The following is a 26980-nucleotide window of genomic DNA, read 5'->3' as shown; positions in this document are numbered from 1 at the left end:
GACGTCACAATTTTTACTTAATCTTAATGAAACTTTGGTCAGAATGTTTGTCTGAGTATAAAATCTCAAAACAAACCTGAAAATTCAGTAATCTGGGATCAGAAAACCAGATCACGAGGTCAGATCATAGAAAAACCTTGTTAACACTCGAGAGGCCACATTTTCTAATTCATAATGATGTTTAGCTTAAATATTCGAAGAATAGTCTGAGCTATTCTACTCGCCCTGGTGTCGGCATTAACCTCACACCTTGGTTGAAGTTTTGCATGCAAGAACGTATAGCTATCACTTAAAGGCATATAACTTTGAAACTTGCTTTTTCTTTTTCTAGGTCAATAACCAACCTCACTAGGTCAAATCCCATAACTCTGACATGTATTTTGACCAAAATATGCCCCCGTTTGGACTTGGAAACTGTATAGATATTTTAACATTTTTAGCTCACCTGTCACGAAGTGACAAGATGAGCTATTGTGACCGCTTGATGTCCGTCGTGCGTCAACAATTTGTAAAAAAATCTTCTTGAAAACCACTGGGCAGAATTTCACCAAACTTCACACGACTGATCCTTGGGTGGCCCCCTTTCAAAATTTTTCAAAGAATTGAATTCCATGCAGAACTCTGGTTGCCATGGCAACCGAAAGGAAAAACTTTAAAAATCTTCTCCTTAAAAACCAGAAGCCCTAGAGCTTAGATATTTGGTGTGAAGCATTGCCTAGTGGACCTCTACCAAATTTGTTCAAATCATTTACATAGGAAAATCTTAAAAAATCTTCTTCTCAAAAACCAGAAGCCCTAGAGCTTAGATATTTGGTGTGAAGCATTGCCTACTGGACCTCTACCAAGTTTGTTCAAATCATGACTCGGGGTCAAAATTGACCCTGCCCCAGGGGTCACTTGATTTAACATAGGAAAATCTTCAAAAAATTTCTAAAAATAAACCAGAAGGCCTAGAGCTTAGATATGTCATGTAGCATTGCCTAGTGGACCTCTAGAAAATTTGTTCAAATCATGACCCCCAGGGTCAAAATTGACCCTGCCCCAGGGGTCACTTGATTTTACATAGGAAAATCTTAAAAAAATTTTCTCCTCAAAAATCAGAAGCCCTAGAGCTTAGATATTTAACATGTAGCATTGCCTAGTGGACCTCTACTAAAGTTGTTCAAATTATGACCCGGGGGTCAAAATTGACCCCGCCCTAGGGGTCACTTGATTTTACATAGGAAAGTCTTCAAAAATTTTCTAAAAATAAACCAGAAGGCCTAGAGCTTAGATATTTCAGATGTAGCATTGCCCAGTAGACCTCTACAACATTTGTTCAAACCTTGACCCCCTGGGTCAAAATTGACCCCATCCCAGGGGTCACTTGGTTTTACATAGGAAAATTTTCAAAAATTTTCTAAAAATAAACCTGAAGGCCTAGAGCTTAGATATTTCACTTGTAGCATTGCCTAGTGGACCTCTACAAAATTTATTCAAATCATGTCTCTCGGGGTTAAAATTGACCTCGCCCCAGGGAGTCACTTGTTTTTTCATAGGAAAATCTTTAAAAAAGTTCTAAAAATAAACCAGAAGGCCTAGATCTTAGATATTTGACATGTAGCATTGCCTAGTAGACTTCTACATAATTTGTTCAAATTATGACCCCGCCCCATGGGGTTACTTGATTGTACATAAAAAATCTTCAAAATTTTCTAAAAATAAACCAGAAGAGCTTAGATATTTGACATGTAGCATTGCCTAGTGGACCTCTACAAATTTTTTTCAAATCTTGACCCCCCCCCCACGTGTCAGATTGACCCAGCCCCAGGTGTTACTTTATTTTATGTTACTATAAATAGCTTTTTAATAAGTTCTTTATTATTGGCCGTAGGTAAAAACTGAGACCACTTTTCTGTGGTACAACATGGATGGTACCTCCAATTTTTAGGTGTATTTCGACATATCTGTACCTTTAAGAAAATTTCAACTATGTTTACTCATGATTCTTTTGATTGATCTTGATTACGATTTTTTGACCTTCTTGTCTTGAAGTGCAATGATAACAGGTGAGCGATATGCCTAAGTGTTGAAAACTTGTAAAAATGACTAAGTGTTTTCCGCTCACTTCTGACTCTGAAATAGCCTGAAATAAACTAAGTCCTTACTTTCCACATATTTTAGTGTACCGTCCGCATACAAAATCAAGGTTTCCGCATACAAATGCTAAATTTCCGCATATAAAAATAAAATTTCCACAAAAATATGCGGACAGATTTTCCTGAGTTTCAAAACTATATGCGGACATTTGTCCACTCTGTCATCTGAGATAATCAAATTTCCACATAAGTTTTGTCTTTTTCCATATTATTCCGCATACTTTCCACATAGTTCCACATATTTTCCGCATATTTTTACTCATTTTCCACATACAAGAGTGGAAATTGTACAGCCGGGTAGGGCCATTATAGCCCTCTTGTTAGGGTAATATTCCTGATTCGAATAGTCGAGCATTGGCTGTCTGATGGACAGCTCTTATTTTGTCAGATTGTTTGTCTCTGTGACATCAAAATCATTTTCAAAACTGGGTTAACTCTAACATGTATTTTGGCCAAATTATGCCCCCTTTTGGACTAAATTCTGGTTGAAGTTTTGCATGCAAGTTATTTATCTCCAAAACTAATGCAAATATTGAATTGAAACTTCACACGTTTCTTCGGGTTTATAAACTAGGTCATAGCATCAAGTCAAATAACTCTGACATGTATTTTGCAAAATTATGTTCCCTTTTAACTGAAAAACTTCTGGTTAAAGTTTTGCATGCAAGTTACCAAAACTAATGAAGATACTGGATTGAAACTAATAGTATAGATATTTTAACATTTAGGATAATATTCCTGCTTCTGGGACAACAGGAACATTGGCTGTCTTATGGACAGCTCTTGTTTTGTCAGATTGTTTGTCTCTGTGACATCTAAATCATAACTGGGTTAACTGTTCAAAAACTAAGTGACTAGGTCAAATCATAGAAAAATCTTGTAAGCACTCAGGAGGCCACATACTCTACCTGATCTTCACGAAACTTGGTCCGAATGTGTAAAAAGCTATGTCGCTAAATCAAATATTTGGTTGATGATTACTTTATTTACATAATGCACAGTCAGAATGTTTGTTTTATTGAAATCTAGGTCAAATTTGATACTAGATTATCTGGGGTAAGAACTAGATCAGGTGAGCAATACAGTGCCTGGTTTCCAAGTTAGGATTGACTGACAGTTGCCAGACTTGATGTATAACAAGCTTATATTAGGAACTGGCTTTGGATTGTATTCTGTGGTCACTATTACTAAAAATATGAAAAATGATTTATGCTCAATATCTTTAGTTTGGGTACACCTATTGTCTGCAAACTTAGTGTTTAGGAAGCTTTTATCAAAGAATCAAATTACACATGGCAACGACACATCTACATTAATTTTCTTACATCTATATTTCTGAATGGCATGATTGGATGCAGTCAGATCCTGTTAGAATGATGCAAAGTTTGAAAACCTGCTTTTCGTAAAATTTCAACGTTTCTTGTTACAGAATATTCATCTGATAAAGTTTCCTCATGTATTTATTTATTTTTAGCTCACCTGTCATGTAGTGACAGGGTGAGCTTTTGTGATCGTCCATCTGTCGTCTGTCGCCAGTCCATCCGTCCACAATTTCCTTGTGAACACGATAGAGACCACATTTTTATTTGATTGTAATCAAACTTGCACTCAACTTGTATGGGCATAATATCTCGGTTCCTTTCGAAAACTGGCCAGATCCTATCATGGGTTCCAGAGTTATGGCCCCTTAAAGGGCTAAAATTTGCCATTTTTGGCTTGTGAACATGATAGAGACAACATTTTGCAGTCAACTTTATTCAAACTTGCACACAACTTGTATTGGCATAATATCTCGGTTCCTTTCAAAAACTGGCCAAATCCCATCATGGGTTCCAGAGTTATGGCCCCTTAAAGGGCCACAATTTGCCATTTTTTGCTTGTGAACATGATAAGAGACGACATTTTGCAATCAACTTAAATAAAACTTGCACACAACTTGTATTGGCATAATATCTTGGTTCCTTTCGAAAACTGGCCAGATCCCATCATGGGTTCCAGAGTTATGACCCCTTAAAGGGCCAAAATTTGCTATTTTTTGCTTGTGAACACAATAGAGACAACATTTTGCAATCAACTTTAATCAGACTTGCACACAACTACATTGGCATAATATCTCAGTTCCTTTCGAAAACTGGCCAGATCCCATCATGGGTTCCAGAGTTATGGCCCCTTAAAGGTTCAAAATTTGCTATTTTGGCTTTTGCAGCCATATAGAGACTTCATTTATGGTTTGATTTGATACAAACTTGCAAAATATCTTCAACAACAATAAATCTTGGATTCCAAGATGAATCTGTCAGATCCAGTCATAGGTTCTGGAGTTATTTTATATCTGATTACCTCCCCTGATTTTAATCAAACTGGATTTATATCAGTAAGTACTTATAGGACTCATTTGAAATTTCATTATTGTCATTAGTTAGACAATCAGGGTAGATAACTATGGACTGATTTATGTCAAATTACCTCCCTTTATTTCAAATTAAAATGGGTATATCTCCCTAACTAATGAAGATACTGATCTGAAATTTCAATTATGCCATCAGATGGACTTGGACAATCAGTGAAGATACATGTTGACTGAATTTATGACAAATTACCTCCCTTTATTTTTTATGTAAATGAATATACCTAGCAGCTTCTAATGAGATTGGTTTGAAACATTATTTATGTCTTCCATGGTAAGAAATTTCTATTTTTACTTACTTTTCTAATATATTGTTGTAAAGGCTTGTACTCTGTATCTTCTACATGCATATACCAATGCATGATTACCTCCCCTGATTTTAATAAAATGGATTTATCTCAGTAAGTATCTATAGGACTCATTTGAAATTTCATTATTGTCCTTAGTTGGACTGTGACAATCAGGTAGATAACTATGGACTGATTTAATTTCAAATTAACTCCCTCGTTTCAAATTAAAATGGGTGTATCTCAGTAACCAATGAAGATACTGATTTGAAATGTCATTTATGCCATCAGATGGACTCGGACAGTCAGGGTAGATAACTTTTGACTGAATTTATGACAGATTACTTACCTTTTTTTATGTAAATGAATATACCTCAGCAGCATCTAATGAGATTGGTTTTAAATGTTACATAAGTCTTCCAGGGTAAGGGATAGTCATGCTAGTACAAGAATGCATTTGAGCCTATGACCCTCAAACTTAGTATGGAGATTGGCCCTGACTAGTACGTGACCCATAGGTCATAAGGGACTGTTACAAGAAAATATTTATCCGGATATTTAATGTGTATGCCTGTGTGATCTATGTCAAAACTTGATCTCATCATTAAAAGCAATGGTACTTAGGTGAGCGATGTAGGGTCATCATGGCCCTCTTGTTTGTTTGTTATTATTAAGGCATCTCTACCAGGAAGTAGTCAGGCACAAAAACTTTGATATTTAAGTTTTGCAAATAATTTATCTAATTTTTATTATTGCTGTCATTTCGAGACAAACTGCACGTACTTGCAAGTTTTCCATTCTGATTAGTTCTGCAGGAAGTGGCAGGATGTGAAGCATTATCAGGATTTATTGCTTAAAACAGCATGGTATTCATTAAGACCACATTACAGAATCTCTCAGAATAGCCTAACAATCAAAACATTAAACGAAAATTGAAGGTAAATTTTACCTTATTTTTATATTTGAAAATATTAAAAAATTAAACAAACAAACATGTGATCATGAAAAATAAAAATGCAACACTTAAATAATTGTGTATTTGAAGGCATTGCAAATATATAATGCCACTAAAGGTTTAAATTGAATTGAACTTAAGTTGATTTGCATATTGTCTCTCTGTCTGTAGATGTCTGTTGTTGTTTTATGGTAGTGGTAGTCATTAATGTCAAAGGTAAAGGTCACAGTGACTGAGACTTAAATCGGTTTACACTTGATAAGTAAAGAATGCTCTACCCTACAGTTATCAAACTTCAGATGGTGATTGTCTTTTAGGGTAGATGACCCATATTGTTTTAGGGATCAGTAGGTCAAAGGTCAAGGTTACAATGACCTTGAGGCTGAATACAATTTCTGTTAAATAACTAAAGAATGCCTTTGTCTACAGTTGTCAAACTTCATAGGATGATTGCCTGTGGTCAGTAGATGAACCTATTGTTTTGGGACCAGCAGGTCAAAAGCCAATGTCACAGTGACTTACAGACTGTAGACTGTTTGTGCTGAATAATTCAAAATGCTTTGGCAGATGATTCCCTTTGGTCAGTAGATGACTCCTGCTATCTTTAAAATTACATACCCACTTGCTTCCAGTGGGCCATCATTTTGGATATTTGGATATATGTTTCTCAGATTTTTTGACAAAAAAAAAATGGGTAGCAGGGGCGGCAAAATTTGATTTTGACTTGCTTGTCCGTTTTTAGCTTTAGACAAGGTGAGCTTTTGTGACTACCCTTTGTCCGTCGTCAGTCTGTGCGTCGGTGCGTCAACAATTTCTTGTCTGCACGATAGTGGTTTCATTTAAGATTTTATTTTAACCAAACTTGCACACAACTTGTGTCACCATAAGATCACGGTTCCTTTCTTGAACTCGCCAGATCCCATTATGGGTTCAAGAGTTATGTCACCTAAAAGGGCCAAAATTAGCTATTTTGATCTTGTCTGCACAATAGCACCTTTATTTATGATTTTGTTTGTTTATTTGTTTTGGGTTTAACGCCGTTTTTCAACAGTATTTCAGTCATGTAACGGTGGGCAGTTAAGCTAACCAATGTTCCTGGATTCTGTACCAGTACAAACCTGTTCTCCGCAAGTAACTGCCAACTTCCCCACATGAATCAGAGGTGGAGGACTAATGATTTCAGACACAATGTCGTTTATCAAATAGTCACAGAGAACATACGCCCCGCCCGAGGATCGAACTCACGATACCGCGATCCGTAGACCAACGCTCTTGATTTTTACCAAACTGGCACACAACTTGTAACACCATAAGATCTTGGTTCCTTTCTTGAACTGGCCAGATTCTGTTATGGGTTCCAGAGTTATGGCCCCTGAAAGGGCCAGAATTAGCTATTTTGACCTTGTCTGCACAATAGCAGCTTCATTTATGATTTTATTTCAACCAAACTTGCACACAACTTGTATCACCATAAGATCTTGGTTCCTTTCTTGAACTGGCGAGATTCCATTATGGGTTCCAGAGTGATGGCCCCTGAAAGGGCCAGAATTAGCTATTTTGACCTTGTCTGCACAATAGCAGCTTCATTTATGATTTTATTTTAACCAAACTTGCACACAACTTGTATCACCATAAGATCTTGGTTCCTTTCTTGAACTGGCGAGATTCCATTATGGGTTCCAGAGTGATGGCCCCTGAAAGGGCCAGAATTAGCTATTTTGACCTTGTCTGCACAATAGCAGCTTCATTTATGATTTGATTTTAACCAAACTTGCACACAACTTGTATCACCACAAGATCTTGGTTCCTTTCTTGAACTGGCCAGATTCCTTCATGGGTTCCAGAGTTATGGCCCCTTAAAGGTCCAAAATTGGCTTTTTTGGCTTTTGCAGCCATATAGAGACTTCATTTATGGTTTTATTTGATACAAACTTTCAAAATATCTTCAACAACATTAAATCTTGGATTCCATGACAAATCAGATCCAATTGTAGGTTCCAGAGTTATTTTATATCTAATTACCTCCCCTGATTGTAATCAAAATGGATTTATATCAGTAAGTACTTATAGTACGTATTTGAAATTTCATTATTGTTATTAGTTGGACTGAGACAATCAGGGTAGATAACTATGGACTGATTTTATGTCAAATTACCTCCCTTTATTTCAAATTAAAATGGGTATATCTCCCTAACTAATGAAGATACTGATCTGAAATTTCATTTATGTCAGCAGATTTATTTGGCAGATCCTTCTTTTGTTCACTTACAATATTTTTTTTTTAATTACTTCCCTTTTACGTTTCTATAAATAGCTTATTTTTAGTAACTTTTTTATTATTGGCCGTAGGGAAAAACCGAGACCACTTTTCTGTGGTACAACATGGATGGTACCTCCAATTTTTAGGTGTATTTTGACATATCTATACCTTGTTAGAATTTTTTTTTCTTTTTGGTTAAATTTCTTCCCTTTGCTGTTCCTGTCCTTTGGACTTAGATATTTTTTCTGAGGACCTTCTTGTCCTCAAGTGCAATGATAACAGGTGAGCGATATAGGGCCATCATGGCCCTCTTGTTGTCAATTGCTATTTTGTACTTGTCCTTATGATACTTATAATTATGCCCCCCTTCGAAGAAGGAGGGGTATATTGTTTTGCAGATGTCGGTCGGTCGGTATGTCGGTCGGCCGGTCGGAATGTAGACCAATCCGTTTCCGGATGATAACTCAAGAACGCTTGGGCCTAGGATCATGAAAGTTAATAGGGAGGTTGGTCATCACCAGCAGATGACCTCTATTGATTTTGAGGTCTGTATGTCAAAGGTCAAGGTCACAGTGACCCTGAATAGTAAAACGGTTTCCGGATGATAACTCAAAAACACTTGGGCCTAGGATCATGAAAGTTGATAGGGAGGTTGGTAATGACCAGCAGATGACCCCTATTGATTTTGAGGTCAGTATGTTAAAGGTCAAGGTCACAGTGACCCTGAACAGTAAAACGGTTTCCGGATGATAACTCAAGAACGCTTAGGCCTAGGGTCACGAAAGTTGATAGGGAGGTTGGTCATGACCAGCAGATGACCCCTATTGATTTTGAGGTCAGTATGTCAAAGGTGAAGGTCACAGTGACCATGAACAGTAAAATGGTTTCCAGGCAATAACTCAAGAACGCTTGGGCCTAGGATCATGAAAGTTAATAGGGAGGTTGGTCATCACCAGCAGATGACCTCTATTGATTTTGAGGTCTGTATGTCAAAGGTCAAGGTCACAGTGACCCTGAATAGTAAAACGGTTTCCGGATGATAACTCAAGAACACTTGGGCCTAGGATCATGAAAGTTGATAGGGAGGTTGGTAATGACCAGCAGATGACCCGTATTGATTTTGAGGTCAGTATGTTAAAGTTCAAGGTCACAGTGACCCTGAACAGTAAAACGGTTTCCGGATGATAACTCAAGAACGCTTAGGCCTAGGGTCACGAAAGTTGATAGGGAGGTTGGTCATGACCAGCAGATGACCCCTATTGATTTTGAGGTCAGTATGTCAAAGGTGAAGGTCACAGTGACCATGAACAGTAAAATGGTTTCCAGGCAATAACTCAAGAACGCTTGGGCCTAGGATCATGAAAGTTAATAGGGAGGTTGATCATCACCAGCAGATGACCCCTATTGATTTTGAGGTCAGTATGTCAAAGGTCAAGGTCACAGTGACCCTGAATAGTAAAACGGTTTCCGGATGATAACTCAAGAACACTTGGGCCTAGGATCATGAAAGTTGATAGGGAGGTTGGTAATGACCAGCAGATGACCCGTATTGATTTTGAGGTCAGTATGTTAAAGGTCAAGGTTACAGTGACCCTGAACAGTAAAACGGTTTCCGGATGATAACTCAAGAACGCTTAGGCCTAGGATCACGAAAGTTGGTAGGGAGGTTGGTCATGACCAGCATTGACCCCTATTGATTTTGAGGTCAGTATGTCAAAGGTCAAGGTCACAGTGACCAGGAACAGTAAAATGGTTTCCAGGCAATAACTCAAGAATGCTTAGGCCTAATATCAGGAAAATTGATAGTTAGGTTGGCCATGACCAATAGATGACCCTTATTGATTTTGAGGTCATTAGGTCAAAGGTCAAGGTCACATTGGCCAGGAACAGTTAAACGGTTTCTGATCTTGTTGTCCAAAACCATAAGGCCTAGGGCTTTGATATTTGGTATGTAGCAAAATCTGTTGGTCCTCTACCAAGATTGTTCAGATTATTTCCCTGGGGTCAAATATGGCCCCACCCCGGGGGTCACCTGGTTTATATAGACTTATATAGGAAAAAACTTTAAAAAATCTCTTGTCCAAAACCACAGGGCCTAGGGCTTTGATATTTTGTATATGACATCATCTAGTGGTCCTCTACTAAGATTGTTCAAATTATTCCCCTAGGGTTAAATATGGCTCCGCCCTGGGGGTCACATGGTGTACATAGACTTATATAGGGAAAAACATTGAAAACCTTCTTGTCCAAACCACAAAGACTATGGCTTTGATATTTTGTAATGTAGCATCATTTAGTGGCTCTCTATCAAGTTTGTTCAAATTATCCCTCTAGGGTCAAATATGGCCCCGCCCCAGGGGTCATATGGTTCATACAGACTTATATAGGGAAAAATTTAGAATCTTCATGTCCATAACGTTAAAATACTTCATTCAAATTTGGACCACATGTATAGTTTTGAGTGGCAAGATGAACATTGACATGAGTTGACCTTGATCTTGATCTAGTGACCTACTTTCACATTTCTGTAGCTACAGCCTTCAAATTTGAAACACATGCATAGGTTTGTGTACTAAAATGAACTTTGATCTTGAGATTGACCTAGTGACCTACTTTCACATTTTTGAAGGCACAGGCTTCAAATTTGGACCACTTGCATAGTTTTGTGTTCCGAAATAAAATTTGACCATGATTTTGACCTAGTGAGATCTACTTTTATATTTCTCAAGCTACAGCCTTCAAATTTGAACCACATGCATAGTTTTGTGTACCGAAATGAACTTTGATCTTGAGATTGACCTAGTGACCTACTTTCACATTTCTGAAGCTTCAGGCTTCAGATTTGGACCACATGCATATTTTTGTGTTCTGAATTGAAATTTGACATTGATTTTTACCTATTATCTACTTTCATATTTCTCAAGCTAACAGCCTCCAAATTTGAAGCACATGCATAGTTCTGAATACCATAATGAACTTTGACCTTGAAATTGATCTAGTGACCTGCTTTCACATTTCTCAAGCCACAGCTTTCAAATTTGGACCACATACACATTGTTTTGTACTGAACTGAAATTTGACCTTGATTTTGACCTTGAGCTAGTCTTGAAATTTGGAACATTCAAAAATGCCTCAGTGGATGGCGCCAAGTTCACTCTGTAATCTCTTGTTAGGTTAATAGGTTAAAGGTCAAGGTCAGATTAAACCAGAATGGTAGAACTTTTGTTTACAGTGAGCTTATAATTTCTGTTCATTTTGCTATTACTGAATGCATCAAGGGGGGCATTTCGTGTTCGACGAGCTCTTGTTATAGTAAATTCACTTGCCCGTACAAGCTTTGGGACAACCTGGGCAATACGGACAATTGAATTTGCCACCACTGGGTAGGATTGATTCTCAGTATCTTTATGATATCATGACTAAATGATATAAAATACGATGGAAAATATTTGTCCATGCTATTTCTCAGACAAATTTTTTCCTGATATACATAATAAAGAAAACAAGGACCTGTGTTCAATAAATGCTTGATGCCCCTGGTGGCCTAATATGCCAGGCTTCTTTCAAACCTTGTAATTATTATTTGTACCAAGTCAAGCTGTAAATGTGCAAGTGGTCCAGATTTTATGGCAATATCTTAAAACAGAAGAAAGTAGGTCTTTGTAACTTTTCTATCTGTGACCGTATTTTGCAATTAGGGCAATGTTCTTCATGTCTCAGTCATGTAAAGAAGTATGATAAGCGGACCATGTTACTATTGTTCACTAGGTCGGAAACAGTTCCTTCTCAACGGAAATTTATAAATAGCCAAAAGAAAAGACAGAATGCGGTTAATTATTACATTTATTGACATTTTATCAATTTTGCTATTACATGGGCTCTTGGTTACCGGTACTTCAATAAGCAGGACAATTATTGGTTAATGATCAGGTAAATGAGCGTGGCAGTACTCAATCGTTACTTAGGATTTACGATTATTTGTCAGGTAGATGATCAAAATGTCATCTGAGGATCAATGACGTCATTCTCTCAATATTGGATTTAATTTGTCTGGGTGATGTCTTCAGCATGTTGCAATGTTGATAGGCAACAGGATGTTGGCTTACTCCAGGAAATATAAACATGTAGTTATATTAATAAAAAAATTATGCTCCACTATTAAAAATGCTGGATGGGAGGTGTCCTTGGTTACCCATGTCCGTATGTTATTGTGTCTGTCCATCAAAGGTGAAGGTTACAGGGGCCTGAACATGGAAAACCATTTCCAATCAATAACTTAAGAACCACTTGACCCAGAATGTTGAAACTTCATAGGATGATTGGACATGCAGAGTAGATGACCTCTATTGATTTTGGGGTCACTCTTATTAAAGGTTAAGGTCACAGGGGCCTGAACATGGAAAACCATTTCTGGTCAATAGCTTGAGAATGTTGAAACTTTATAGGATGATTGGACATGCAGAGTAGATGATCTCTATTGATTTTGGGGTCACTCTATTAAAAGTCAAGGTTACAGGGGCCAGAACATGGAGATCCATTTCAATCACTAACTTGAGAACCATTTGACCTGGAACCTTCAAACTTAATAGGGTGATAAGATTTACAGAGTAGATGATGCCTATTGTTTTTGGGGTCACTCCATTAAACGTCAAGGTCACGGGGGCCATCTGTCTTTCACACTTCATTTTCAATCAATAACTTGAGAACCAATTGACATAGGACTTTCAAACTTCATAGGGTGATAGGGCTTACAGAGTAGATTACCATTATTATTTGAGGGGATACTAGATCTAAGGTCAATGTCAGAAGGGCCTGAACATGGAAAACCATTTCTGATCAATAACTTGAGAACCATTTGACCTAGAATGTTGAAACTTCATAGGATGATTGGACATGTAGAATAGATGACCCCTATTGATTTTTTAGTCACTTGATCAAATGTCAAGGTCACAGGGACCAGACAAGGGAAAACAGTTTTTGATCAATACCTTGAGAACTATTTGAACCAGAACCTTCAAACTTCATAGGATGATAGGACTTACAGAGTAGATGACTCTTATAATGTTTTTGGGAGTCACTTGAGCAAATATCAAGGTCTAGGGGTCTGAACATGGAAAACTCTATCCAATTAATATCTTGAGAACCACTTGACTCAGAATGTTGAAACTTCATGGGATGATTGGACATGCAGAGCAGATGACCCCTATTGATTTTGGGTCATTCAGTCAAAGGTCACAGGGGCCAGAACATTGAAATCTGTTTCCAATCCATAACTTGAGAACCACTAGGCCCAGAATGTTGAAACTTTGTGGGATGATTGGACATGCCAAGTAGATGATCTCTATTGCAGCTAACTGTCAGTGTCTCTTTGACTCTCACTCCTGTCTTGCCTATTACTACTATGCATTTGGGGAGACATGCGCTTTTCTACAAAAGCATCTTCTAGTTTCTAGTATGTCATTATCACTTATGGTAAATAAAGATTGCTATATTTCTTCGTATGATGTAGGGGAGTGGTGGTTGACAACATGTAAATATTCCCATTGTGATTGTCTAGAATACTACAGCTGCATTTCTTAATTAAAGAAAAACAAGTTTTTGTAAAGCCATAGGTGCCATTGTAATTCTTATTGGTAAATTGTTTGTTACAACGACCATGGTTACCCAGCATGAGCTCTTTCCTTCTGTCAAAGACAAATATTGGTGTTTCTAAGGACGGAGAACAGCAATGTTTTTGTTATGATTATTGGGTATAGGACAAGTTTCTCAGATACATAGAATCCTTAGCTACGAAACTTGAAAGGCTGTTTTGAAGTTTGGTTGTAACTTTGAAAAATAAACAAACAAACAAGAAACATCATTGTCGGAGTATTTTATGGCATTTATTCAGTGAAAGTGGAGTTGTGAGAATGATTTGATAATTTCGCTACAATATGAAACAGTTGTGAAAAAGAAGTTTGGTTGAAGTATGGATACTCTAATATTGTCCAGTTTCAGTACTTGTATTACCTGCAGTATTAAAATTGAAGCAATTGATGTCGACTCGGAATATTTATGGTCAAAACAGACTGAGTTACAGGTAGCAATATACATATATATACAGGAAATTTCTTTACATATTTAAAAAAAAAAAAAAAAAAAAATTTTTTTTTGATTGGCATGTACTTAAAGGTGCAAAATAAAGACAAATGAATAGACATAAATCTTAAAAAAAGACTACACATTTTGAAATATAGTTGTAAAAACACTTTTATTCGGGAAGGGCCTGAATTGTCCTTACGAAAACTTGTAGTATAGCTGTATATTACCTGTATTATAAGAATGATTTTCATGAAGTTTTTGTGAGTTACAAAATTGTTGAATTCCATGTGCTAAGTTTGTAAAAATCACGTTATCGTTTGGGCATATGATATATTTTGCATCTATTTATAAATTATAGCCTCGTTTCGGAGGATTCTTCCGAAAAAGTCCGAAGATGCACGACGGGTTCGTAAGCAGTCGGAAAACATACTTCCGGTTTGACATAGGCAACAGTTTTTGTTTATTTGTTAGTTATTCTTGAACATATTCAAGACTATTTGGTCAGAACCGATGCAGTGGGCCATATTTTCAGTAAATAGGAAGTCTCAGCTACAAACTCTGGTTTTCATATAATACTCGTTCGGGTTTTAGTAATGGACCTTTAAAAAAAACAAAAAAAACTTGAGGTATGGTACAGTATCATGTTATTGTAAACTTCATTATTTCCAGACTAGAGTCAAAAAGTATAATACTAGTAGTAGCTGAAGATTTCAAACCACTTACTGCCTTGAAATGAAAGTTCCTTTGTTTTTGGGGGTGAGTGGCTCCAGGGTCAAGACTGGGACCGAAGTTAACTTTAATGTTTCCAGGATCCAAGTCAGAAAGTGTAAGGAGCAGTTTTCAAACTTGACATTTTATGAACTACGAGTAGAGAAAGATCTGTTATTTTTAGCTTGTCTGATTTTTGAAAAAACAAAAACAAAAAAAACTACAAGGTATTGTCATCACTTGATCATCTGTGTTGGTTTTTTTGGTAGGTCCCGAAATCTTGTGTCCAACTCTTCCCACACTTTTAGCCTGATTTGCTTCAAACGTTCACAGATGAACAAGCTTAATGCGCAGATGACCATAAAGGAAGGAACTGTTGCTATGACTATTATTCTGCAGTTTTAGCCCTTTGATAGTTTTGCTATAGAATCTTGTGTGTGCAACTCCTCAAACACTATTGCAAGTTTCACAAAATTTATGAAGGACCGTGATCTGAAGATTACGATAAATAATGGACTATTTTCTGTGGCTATTTTTCTAGAATCATGGTCCTTTTTTTAAATTTAACAAAACAGCCCATAGTGAAGAAATCTGGTGTGTTCATCTCCTCCTATACTTTTTGAGGGAATGGATTCAAAGTTGCTCAGATGCACAACCTTATCTTAATAGAATTCGCTTCAAACTTTAGTCAAACATCCTACTTGTGAAGATGGTCTGTACTAAGAACAAATTGGAGGATGGCGCAATATGTGAGGGCATCCTCGTCCTATGGAAACAATTCTAGTTAATTATCAAATATAACTTGTTATAAATGTTACATAACTAAGACTTTGTTAAAATTGGCTTTGAATTCTGAAATTTTCTTTCCTTGAACTGGTCAATCTTTTGAGAAACACATGTTTGTTGATGTGGTAAATATCTAGATGAGAATTTCTGAATGAGCCTTTAAAAGTTGCAGAAAGTGATAAAAACTTCTAATATCAGCACCAAAAATGAGAAATTTTTGGGTAATCAGAAATATACAATTTTGTTTTATATATTCACTGCACATTTCAGTTTTGTGTTGTTTTTTTATCAATGAATTATATGCAGCTATCTTGTTTTTACAGAAAAAAAGTCGCAGAAAATCGTTGCTTCGAGTGTCGTCCCTTGCCAACCTACTTTCACCTAAAGCTACAAGGAAAGACACGCTCAAGGTGAGTCTAATTCTGTGTACTCTTACAAAATGCAAGATTTAAGAACCTTTACAGGACTTCATTTTGACCCAAATGTGAATGAGTTTCTTTAAAACGAAAAGCTTTGGGGAGTTGCAGCATGAAGATAATACATAAAACAAGCCTTAAGAATTTTTCATTGATTATGAATGAAAAGATTGTTTTAAGAGGTAGTTCAGTATAAAGTGATGTATTTATGTTGATTGATTTTTATTGATTTGTTTTTTCATCATAATTGAAAAGTCAAAGGAGAATGTGTTGTTAGCTTATTTAAAAATACATGTGTAGAGGACCTTAACCTTTTTGCCCCGGTTATATCTAAAAGTATTTGACCTAGGGTTGTGAAATTTTATTGGAATGAAGTTGTGCACATGGGGTTTTTACTTGGGATGTTACTCAGTAAGACCACATTGATGTCCTAAGACTTAGTAAAAAATATGCATATAAGTCTAAAAAAAATTTGATCCAGATTCTGGAAACTATAAAAAAACATTATTTACTGGTTGGGAACCAGTTTCCGGACAGGACCAGTTTTCGGACACATGTAATATCCGCTTTATTTCGTTGTTATTCATGTAATTGTTTCATCTAGATCATTTAGATGTTTGTTCTTCATATCTAGAATAAACCACTATATTACAAGGCTGTATAAATATTAGGTTTTATGATGATAACTCACCTATGTTTACATTTCAACTTTCTGTCTTAACGGGGCATGAAGATAGCATTGCGCATGCGCAGTAGTTCATTCTTGCAGAGGTATCAAGTGGGGAAGAAATAATTACGCTACATATTAATTGTCTGCTGATAACTTGTGCTTCTTATAATTTCAAGGTAATAGTTACATAAAATACAGGGCTGTCGATTTTTGCACATATTTTATTCTATATCTATTGGAATTATCAAGAATTCGTGTTAAACGAAATTCGAGATTTTTATTGTCATCTTCTGTTTGCTTTCGTACGTCAGTTTTCGTTTCATGTGCATTTTTGAAGAGGTGAATGATAAAGAAATGTATAAAATAGTTTAATTACATATTTCGATATCATATTAACAGCAAAACACCGTCAGAATATTTGTCCGGATACTGGTTTACCAGGGCCTCCTCTGGGTTTTTCATACTTGTCGCCAACCTTTTCGCCAATGGAGTTGGAGCCACTTTAGTGCCATTTTTGAGCCAAAGTTCTGAGCCACTTTTAGTTCTCTTAGTTGGCTGTCAAATTGTGCATAGAGAAATAAAATATAGTAAATAATTTCTTTTGAAGATGTATTAGTTCATTGTAGAAGTAAATTCAATTTGTAGTTGGATACAAATGACACAAATCATTTCCTTAGTTTAAGAATCATATCTATCCATGAATTACCAATATTCCAGGACTCATTTATTTTCGGAAAGGAAAATTCGGAATTTTTTCTATTTTAGAAGGTCGAGTTGAACACTCATCTGATGATTTTTAAGAAGTAGATATGTTAAGAAGCCATGGTAGCAAGTGATATCTTCCAGTTTCTGAACATTTCAAAGAAATTAATTTACCAGGTCCAGGATACAAATTGAGGCTGCTGTGTTTTTGTTTTCGGATTCATCGTTAAAATCTTTTATGAAAACTGAGGAATTACAAAATTATCTAATATATTTGCAAAAAGTAACAAATTAAATGTATCTTTCGTACTTACTAAAAATTAGTCAGTCATACAACTGCATGCCACAAACATGCCGATCTTTTTAGTAAAAATCACAATACATAAAGTACACCGTGATCGGCCTTAATTTTGGTGAATTCTCGGCCGAGTTCAAACATACAAGCTGGCAGATGTTTTGATTACTGATTAACCATCAGTTCACACATTATTACGCAATTATATTCTCAAAGTGTCAACCAACTTCAACAGTCGAATTGTCAAATTACACCGCCTAGACTGGTTATGGATTTTATTCACTACCAGCGCCTAGGTAAACACGTGTATCGGGAACCAATTATTGGGCCGCTTATATCACTACGGGAAAAAAAAAATGACGAGAAAAAAAACTATGCGCCACTTATTTTCGCCAATTTGCAGAATTTAGCGCCAAATTCTTAAAATTATCGCAAATGGCGACATTGGCGATCGACAGCGGAGGCCCTGGTTTACCTCACGGGGGTTATTTTCTTCTTTTGGTGACCCCATTTGAGGCCCCATGGAACCCATATTTTACGTCACAACGCGATGCTGATTACAACATCGGCTGCAGAAGAAGCTGAAGTTTGTGCAGTGTGGGCTTCATTTATGTCAAATATTTTCTTTAGGGAATAATGGAGCCAAAATATGAAATTGTGTCAGGAAAATGGTTCCCAACCAGTATCATTTAAATTGGAATTGTGGAATTCATCATGTGGGGGCACTTGGCCCATTATTAGGGGGCCGCTAGAACTAAAAATAGAAATACAGTTAAACAACTACTTCTCGTGAACCGCTTTATGGATCTTCATCTAACTTGGTTTGTTGCATTATTATAAGGTCCTCTCATCATAATTCAGATGGGAATGACTGGCCCCTTTAAGGGCCTATTATAACTAACAATAGAAATACCTTTAAAAGACTTCTTCTCATAAGTGGATCTTCATCAAACTTGGTCTGGGGATAATAAAGGTATAACTGTCCCAAATTTGTTCAAATGGAGGTGCTTGGTCCCATTTAGTGGCCACTAGAGCTAAAAATGAAAATGCCTCTAAATGACTTTCTCTCATGCACCACTTGATCTTCATCCAACTAAGTTTGTTCATTCAGGGACTCTTGGCCCCTTTAAGCGGCTGCTATCGCCAAAAGTAGAAATACCTTTAAACCATTTGTTCTCATGAACTGCTAGATGGATCTTAATCAAACTTGGACTGGAGCATCATTTCAGGTTGTCTGTCTGTCCGTCCGTCTGTCTGTCTGTAGACACAATCTTGTGCACACCATCTCTCCCCATCCCCTTGACACAATTTAATGAAACTTCACACAAGTGATAAGTAACAACAGTAGTTGTGCATGGGTCATGTTAGGTTCTTTCAGAAGAAAAAAGTGCAGAGTTATGGGACTTTGTTTTTTTTTTTACTATACTATATACATAGACACAATCTTGTGCGCACCATCTTTCCTCATCCCCTTGACACAATTTAATGAAACTTCACACGAGTGATCAGTAACAACAGTAGTTGTGTATGGGGCATGTTAGGTTTTTCAGAAAAAATTTTTGCAGAGTTATGGGACTTCATTTTTTGTTACTTTTCTATATACATAGACACAATCTTGTGCCCACCATCTCTCCTCATCCCCTTGACACAATTTAATGAAACTTCACACAAGTGATCAGTAACAACAGTAGTTGTGCATGGGGCATGTTAGGTTCTTTCAACAACAAAAATTGCAGAGTTATGGGACTTCATTTTTTGTTACTATACTATATACATAGACACCATCTTGTGCGCACCATCTCTCCTCATCCCCTTGACACAATTTAATGAAACTTCACACAAGTGATCAGTAACAACAGTAGTTGTGCATGGGGCATGTTAGGTTCTTTCAGAAAAAAAAATTGCAGAGTTATGGGACTTCGTTTTTTGTTACTTTACTATATACATAGACTCAATCTTGTGCGCACCATCTCTCCTCATCCCCTTGACACAATTTAATGAAACTTCACACAAGTGATCAGTAACAACAGTAGTTGTGCATGGGGTATGTTAGTTTCTTTCAACAACAAAAGTTGCAGAGTTATGGGACTTTGTTTCTTGTTAACATACTATGTACATACTGTCTGCATTTGCAATCTTTTGCGCGCCTGATCTTCCGAACCCTTGCACACAATTTAATGAGACTTCACACAAGTGATCAGTACCAACCCTAGTTGTGTACGGTGCATGTTACGTTCTTGTAGATAAATATTCTGTATAGTTATGGGACTTTGTTTTTTGTTACTATACTGTATACATTGTTTTTTGTTACTATACTGTATACATACAGTCTATATACATATACAGTCCACATAATTATGCAATCTTGTGTGCGTCAAATGGCAATGTACTGTGTTAGTACATGCGGGGGGTACATTCATCACCTTCAGTGATAGCTCTAGTTTTAATCGACTTGTTCTCATGAAGCACTGGATGGATCTTCATCAAACTTGGTGTGTAGCATCATTGTAAGGTCTTCTGCCAATTTTTTTCAAATGGGGATGCTTTGCCCATGTAAGGACCACTAGAGTTAAAAATAGAAATACCTTTAAATGACTTCTTTTTATGGAACACATGATGGATCTTCATCAACATTGCTTTAACATAGTTTGTTAAAGTGGGGGTGTTTGGCCATTTTATGGACAGCTAGAGTTAAATGAAAAATAAATTTTAGATGAGGTCTTCCCATGAAACTCGGGGTTGATCTTCATTTACCTTGATCTGTAGCGTCATTGCAAGATCCTCTACCGAAGTTGTTCAACTGGAATCACTTGGCTCTTTTTAGGGGCCTCTATAGCTAAAACAGAATAAAACTGTCATTAACCAATTGATGGATCTTTATCAAACTTGATCTGTAGTTTCATTGTAAGGTCTCATAAATTTGTTCAATTGGTTCTGCTTGGTCCCATTAGGGGACACCAGAGCTAAAAATAGAAAAAAGATTCAGAACTTCTTATCTTGAAGTTTATTCTAATGGTAACGCATTTTTGGGCCATCACAGCAAAATATACAAAAAAAACTACTTTAAATACCTTTTATTTTAATGAACTTCTTAAAAGATGTTCACCAAACTTGGTCAGAAGCAAGGTCAGATGATCAAGGTCCTCTTCTGGTGAGCGACTTAGGCCAATTGATTTTGGACCTCATGTAATAAGCTTAGACAAGCCAACTCGGGTGAACGATATAGGGTCACCTTGTTAACTTTCAGGTGTGCATAATTATCTTGCTTTCTAACACTGCGGACTTAGTAAAAAAGCAGAAACTGGAAGTTCAGGATTGCTGTTTGAACATACCTAAATTGTCATTTTACAATGGTCAGAAAGAATGATAGATAAGTAAGAGGCATCTTTATCTCATTGACACATCTTTAGTTTTTACAAGGTCAGTCCAAACATTTCTGAGTTATGGGTCTGTTGAGTAAGAGTAACATGTTTATACTGACTTTATTGTGGCACTAACTACTTCCAAAGGTTTTAATAGAGTCAACTCAAATTTAATAAATGTGATCACTATGACGTGTAGGGATGTGTGACATATTTTTCAAGGGTCATTTGATGCATTGCAAAGTTATTTCCCCTTTAACTTAAGACAAAACATCTCATTTCCACTTACAAGACCGTACGGAGGGGATATAAATCATTTTAGTGATGCCTGTAGTTTATACTTACTGTGTCTTTAAAAACTGTCAAAATTCTGGTAGGACAAAATGATTTCAGTGTGTCATTAATATCAGATGAAGTAATAAAATCATCAGTGCTTTCTACAGTACTTGGGGACTACAAGATTTCTCACTTTTTCTTCAGACATCATAACCAGGGACTCCTGCCAGTATTGAGTACAGTAACCAATAATTAACAATTATCTTATTGATTGGGAAGAATAAGACAACACTTTGATTCAGAGTCTCTCTAATTTAGATGGAAATAAAAGGGAACTTTATAATCAATGTGGTGTGATAAATTTTGCATGAAACTTTCCTGTCTTTAGACTTTTTCCCACCACAAAAGAATGAATTGGTTAAAGTTTTTGATAAAGTCAAATATCTCTGTTACTATCAAAGCTATTGACTTGAAACTTACAGTAGTTATTTACTATCAAAGTCTACACCAGGAGAAACGATCCACATAACTCTGTTTTGACTTTTGACGGAGTTATGCTCCTTTTTAACTTAGGACTTTTAGCTCACCTTAGCAATGCTCATGGTTAGCTGTTGTGATCACGCTGTGTCCGTCATCAACATTTGTGTTTAAAAGACATCTCCTCCAAAACCACTGTATGGATTATTATGATTTTGATGAAACTTGGCATAGTTGTTCCTTGGATGGTCCTGTACAAAATTGTTCAAAAGGTTCCACTTGGTTGCACATGGGGAATCAAAAGAAAAGCTTGTTAACACTGTACAGGCCACATATATGGCCTTATTATCATGAAACTTGGTCAGAATGTTTATCTTGATGATTCCAAGGCCAGGTTTAAAGGTGAACGATATAGGGTTATCATGACCCTCTTGTTTTAAATACTGCACCAAAGCACAACTTTCTTAAGGGAAGCTATTTTGATCACACTATTTGTTGTTCACCCCTGAACATTTACTGTAAATGACGTCTCCTCTGAAACCCCATTTTGATGAAACTTGGCATGGATGTTCCTTAAAAGGTCCTCTACCAAAGTGTTTCAAAGAAATTCTTTCCATGCAGAACTGTGATTGCAGTGGCAATAGAAACTACTGGCCACATTTTTAAATAATTTCACATGAAATAGTGACCACTGGACAAGATTGTAAAATGTGTAAAAATTTTAAAATCTTTTCAGAATCTGTCTTTCGAATCAATTTTATATTCTGATGAGCAGCTATCAGTAGACATAACCATTTAAAGAATGTTTTCGTATTGATGAATTCCTACTATTGACTTTATTGTAGTTTAGGTAATGTTTACCTCAGTTTTAGTTCACCTGATTTTCCCAATCATTCAAAACAGTCATCATTGTTTAGAATGTTATACCAAAATCTATAAAAATCAGAAACAGAATCATGAATTCTTAATGAGAAAAAGGGGTATGAAGAATAAAGCAGACACAAAAAGTATCCAAGCTTCAGTTATAGGTGGAAAGTCATTATTAATTTTGTATGTTTTGACATAATCTTCCGGTACAGTCTTCATCAGATTAAAGAAATGAAGTGTTGTAGTTTATGATTGTGTGAAGATGGTGTTTATTAAGGTGCAATCTGTCTGACTACATGGTCTTGACTTGATTGTACTCTACTTGGAAATGTGATTATAGATTTTCAGGACATTCAACCAATGTAATTGTCCCACTGGGTGATGATGCAGTATCAATTTTTCACACTGCAGAAAGTTTTTTAAAGGCTCAAGGTTTCATTTTAATAGACAAATGCTCTTACCATTTTTAGCTCGACTATTCATAGAATAGTGAGCTATTGCACTCGCCCATGCGTCGGCGTCGGCGTCGGCGTCTGCGTCCGCGTCCGCGTCCCGATTTTGGTTAAGGTTTTGTATGTAAGCTGGTATCTCAGTAACCACTTGTGGGAATGGATTGAAACTTCACACACTTATTGACTGTGACAAACTGACTTACATTGCACAGGTTCCATAACTCTATTTTGCTTTTTTACAAAATTATGCCCCTTTTTCGACTTAGAAATTTTTGGTTAAGGTTTTGTATGTAAGCTGGTAACTCAGTAACCACTTGTGGGAATGGATTGAAACTTCACACACTTATTCACTGTGATGAACTGATCTACATTGCACAGGTTCCATAACTCTATTTTGCTTTTTTACAAAATTATGCCCCTTTTTCGACTTAGAAATTTTTGGTTAAGGTTTTGTATGTAAGCTGGTATCTCAGTAGTTACTAATGGGAATGGATTGAAACTTCACATACTTGTTCACTATCATGATTTGACATGCACTAAGCAAGTCCCATAACTCTACTCTCTTTTTTTTCAAAATTATGCCCCTTTTTCGACTTAGCAGTTTTTGGTTAAATTTTTGTATGTAATCTGGTATCTCAGTATCCACTAATTGGAATGGATTGAAACTTCACACACTTGTTCACTGTCATGATCTAACATGCACTGTGAAGGTCTCATAACTCTACTTGGCATTTTTACAAAATTATGCCCCTTTGACTTAGCACTTTTTTGTTAAGTTTTTGTATGTAAGCTGGTATCTCAGTATCCACAAATTGGAAAGGATTGAAACTTCACACACTTGTTCACTGTCATGATATGACATGCAGTACAGAGGTTCAATACCTCTACTTTGCATTTTACAAAATTATGCCCCTTTTTCAACTTGTATTCATTCAATTGACAAGGCTGTTGAATAGTCGAGCGTTGCTGTCCTCCGACAGCTCTTGTTAGAATACTAGTAATTGTAGTGTCTATTTATTTTATAGAGATCGCTCAGTTTCAAGGTTCCAAATATTCCAAATACGCCACGGAACACGATATCACCGTATAAAGCACCGCCTCCGTCTCCTGGACGATGCCGCCTGTCACGTACCTGGAGTGACATGATGAATGAAGATGGGACGATGCTGTCCAAACTTAGCCATCAGGATATCAAGCATCAAGAGGTAGTTGATTTCATCAGTACTAATAAGTCAGACAGAAAACAGACGTTACAGAAAATCCCACTGAGGTCTTTGCAGGTATTTTAGGAATGATCTGCAACAAGTACTGCCATAGGATGCATTCTGATTTAGTGAAAATAAAATTTCTAGTGGATTCTACAATTCCAAGCAGGGGGCATCTGTTGTTGAGTGGTTAAAGGCTCATAATGCCTTTATATAAAACGTGGCTGCCACATTTTCCGTTGTGAACATAAAATACATAAATTTCTTGTTAAATCCTATTTCTGATAATAACATTTGTCAAAGGTCTGAATATTGCTGGATATGCTAACATGTTTTATTGAATAAATCGTCTTTTATTACTTCCCTTCATGGCTCTAAATATAACAATTCATGTACAGTATTAATAGTGGTGCTTTCCTAATCAGGCATTAGGCAATGCCATAACATCTATAGATTTGGAAAGCTGTTTCGTCTGTTTTTAAGATAAAAAATTAGAGCATTATAGACCTTTAAAGTCTCTGACCTCTCACAGCTGCTATAGTTTCAAAACCTTTCTTTGGGTGTAGAATTCTTTCATGTTAGGAAGTCATCCAGCTGGTTTGCGAGAGGACAGTTGTTTACCTAGGTGTCTGCCCATGCCTTAATAATATGCTGAGAGGATCTGCCCTGGAAAGTTGCAATATATAACTTAATTATAATTGTGTCTGATATAAAACTCAACAAAGCAAAAACAGTTTCAAGCAAAAACAGTACCTCATGCTTAAATATCTAGAGCTATTTTTGACTTTGCAGATATGCTTTTAGATTTGCAGATATGCTTTTAGAAGACGTCAGTTATTTAGGATCTGTTTTCTTTTTCTCCTTTCAATTTACTTAAAGTTAATTAAATTAATTGGAAACAAAATATAGAGGTTGCAATAAAAGGGAAGTACTTGATTGATAGGTGTCTAGTGGGATACGGCTAATTTGCATGATGCCTCTAGGAGCAGTGATAGGGCATTTATTAGTGAACAGGTCTGTGTAATGTTGGATTGGGGGATCGTAGACAGCGGCAGATTTAAATTGTAGATTGAATCATTAATGAATGGAAGTAAGTACAGTTATGGTCTAACACATTGATATGGTTTAGGCTGTTTGATATATACAAGCCATATCACCTTGTCCTCTTATTGTTGTTTTTTATGCCTCCGGAGGGAGGCATATTAGTTTTCAACTGTCCGTCTGTTCGTTCGTTTGTCACAACGTTAACTTTTTGCATGAAGGCACTTTACTGGCGAACCACTGCAGCCAGGACCTTCAAACTTCACTGCTGATAGTACTTACTGAGTATACCACCCCTACTGACTTTGGGGTCACCAGGTCAAAGGTCAAGGTCACAGGGGCCAATGTTAACTTTTTGCATAAAGGCCTTTTACTTGCGAACCACTCCACCCAGGACCTTCAAACTTCACATGCTGATAGTACTTATTGAGAACACCATCTCTACTGACTTTGGGGTCACAAGGTCAAAGGTCAAGGTCACAGGGGCCAACGTTAACTTTTTGCATGAAGGCACTTTACTCGCGAATGACTGCATTCAGGACCTTCAAACTTCAAGTGCTGATAGTACTTATTGAGTACACCAACCCTACTGACTTTGGGGTCACCAGGTCAAAGGTCAAGGTCACAGGGGCCAACGTTAACTTTTTGCATGAAGGCACTTTACTCGCGAACCACTGCACCCAGGACCTTCAAAAGTACTTATTGAGTACACCACCCCTACTGACTTTGGGGTCACCTGGTCAAAGGTCAAGGTCACAGGGGCCAACGTTAACTTTTTGCATGAAGGCACTTTACTTGCAAACCACTCCACCCAGGACCTTCAAACTTCACATGCTGATAGTACTTATTGAGTACACCACTCCTACTGTCTTTGGGGTCACCAGGTCAAAGGTCAAGGTCACAGGGGCCAACATTAACTTTTTGCATGAAGGCACTTTACTCGCTAACCACTGCACCCAGGACCTTCAAACTTCACATGCTGATAGTACTTATTGAGTACACCACTCCTACTGACTTTGGGGTCACCAGGTCAAAGGTCAAGGTCACAGGGGCCAACATTAATTTTTTGCATGAAGGCACTTTACTCGCGAACCACTGCACCCAGGACCTTCAAACTTCACATGCTGATAGTACTTATTGAGTACACCACTCCTACTGACATTGGGGTCACCAGGTCAAAGGTAAAGGTCACAGGGGCCAACATTATTTTTTGCATGAAGGCATTTTACTCGCAAACCACTGCACCCAGAACCTTCAAACTTCACATGCTGATAGTACTTATTGAGTACACCACTCCTACTGACTTTGGGGTCACCTGGTCAAAGATCAAGGACACAGGGGCCAACATTAACTTTTTGCATGAAGGCACTTTACTCGCAAACCACTTCACCCAGGACCTTCAAATTTCACATGCTGATAGTACTTATTGAGTACACCACTCCTACTGACTTTGGGGTCACCAGGTCAAAGATCAAGGTCACAGGGACCAACATTAACTTTTTGCTTGAAGGCACTTTACTCGTGAACCACTTCACCCAGGACCTTCAAACTTTACATGCTGATAGTACTTTATGAGTACAATAACCCTACTGACT

General features: G+C 37.0%; 1 protein-coding gene across 1 annotated transcript in view; it reads left to right on the top strand.

Moving 5' to 3' along the window:
- The first annotated feature begins 5530 nt into the window (after window positions 1-5530).
- LOC123528456 (rho guanine nucleotide exchange factor 3-like) overlaps window positions 5531-26980 on the top strand; it is a 38579-nt gene continuing 17129 nt past the window's right edge. The window contains exons 1-3 of the mRNA XM_053521950.1: window positions 5531-5770; window positions 15946-16032; window positions 24165-24344. Of these exons, the coding sequence (XP_053377925.1) occupies window positions 24282-24344 (63 nt within the window). The 5' untranslated portion in view covers window positions 5531-5770; window positions 15946-16032; window positions 24165-24281. The remainder of the gene's footprint in view (window positions 5771-15945; window positions 16033-24164; window positions 24345-26980) is intronic.

The sequence above is a fragment of the Mercenaria mercenaria genome, chromosome 13 (assembly GCF_021730395.1).
Source record: "Mercenaria mercenaria strain notata chromosome 13, MADL_Memer_1, whole genome shotgun sequence".
In the NCBI taxonomy this organism is placed as follows: domain Eukaryota; kingdom Metazoa; phylum Mollusca; class Bivalvia; order Venerida; family Veneridae; genus Mercenaria; species Mercenaria mercenaria.
The sequence above is the reverse complement of the archived record's forward strand: the minus strand, read 5'-3'. Positions and strand labels throughout refer to the sequence as shown.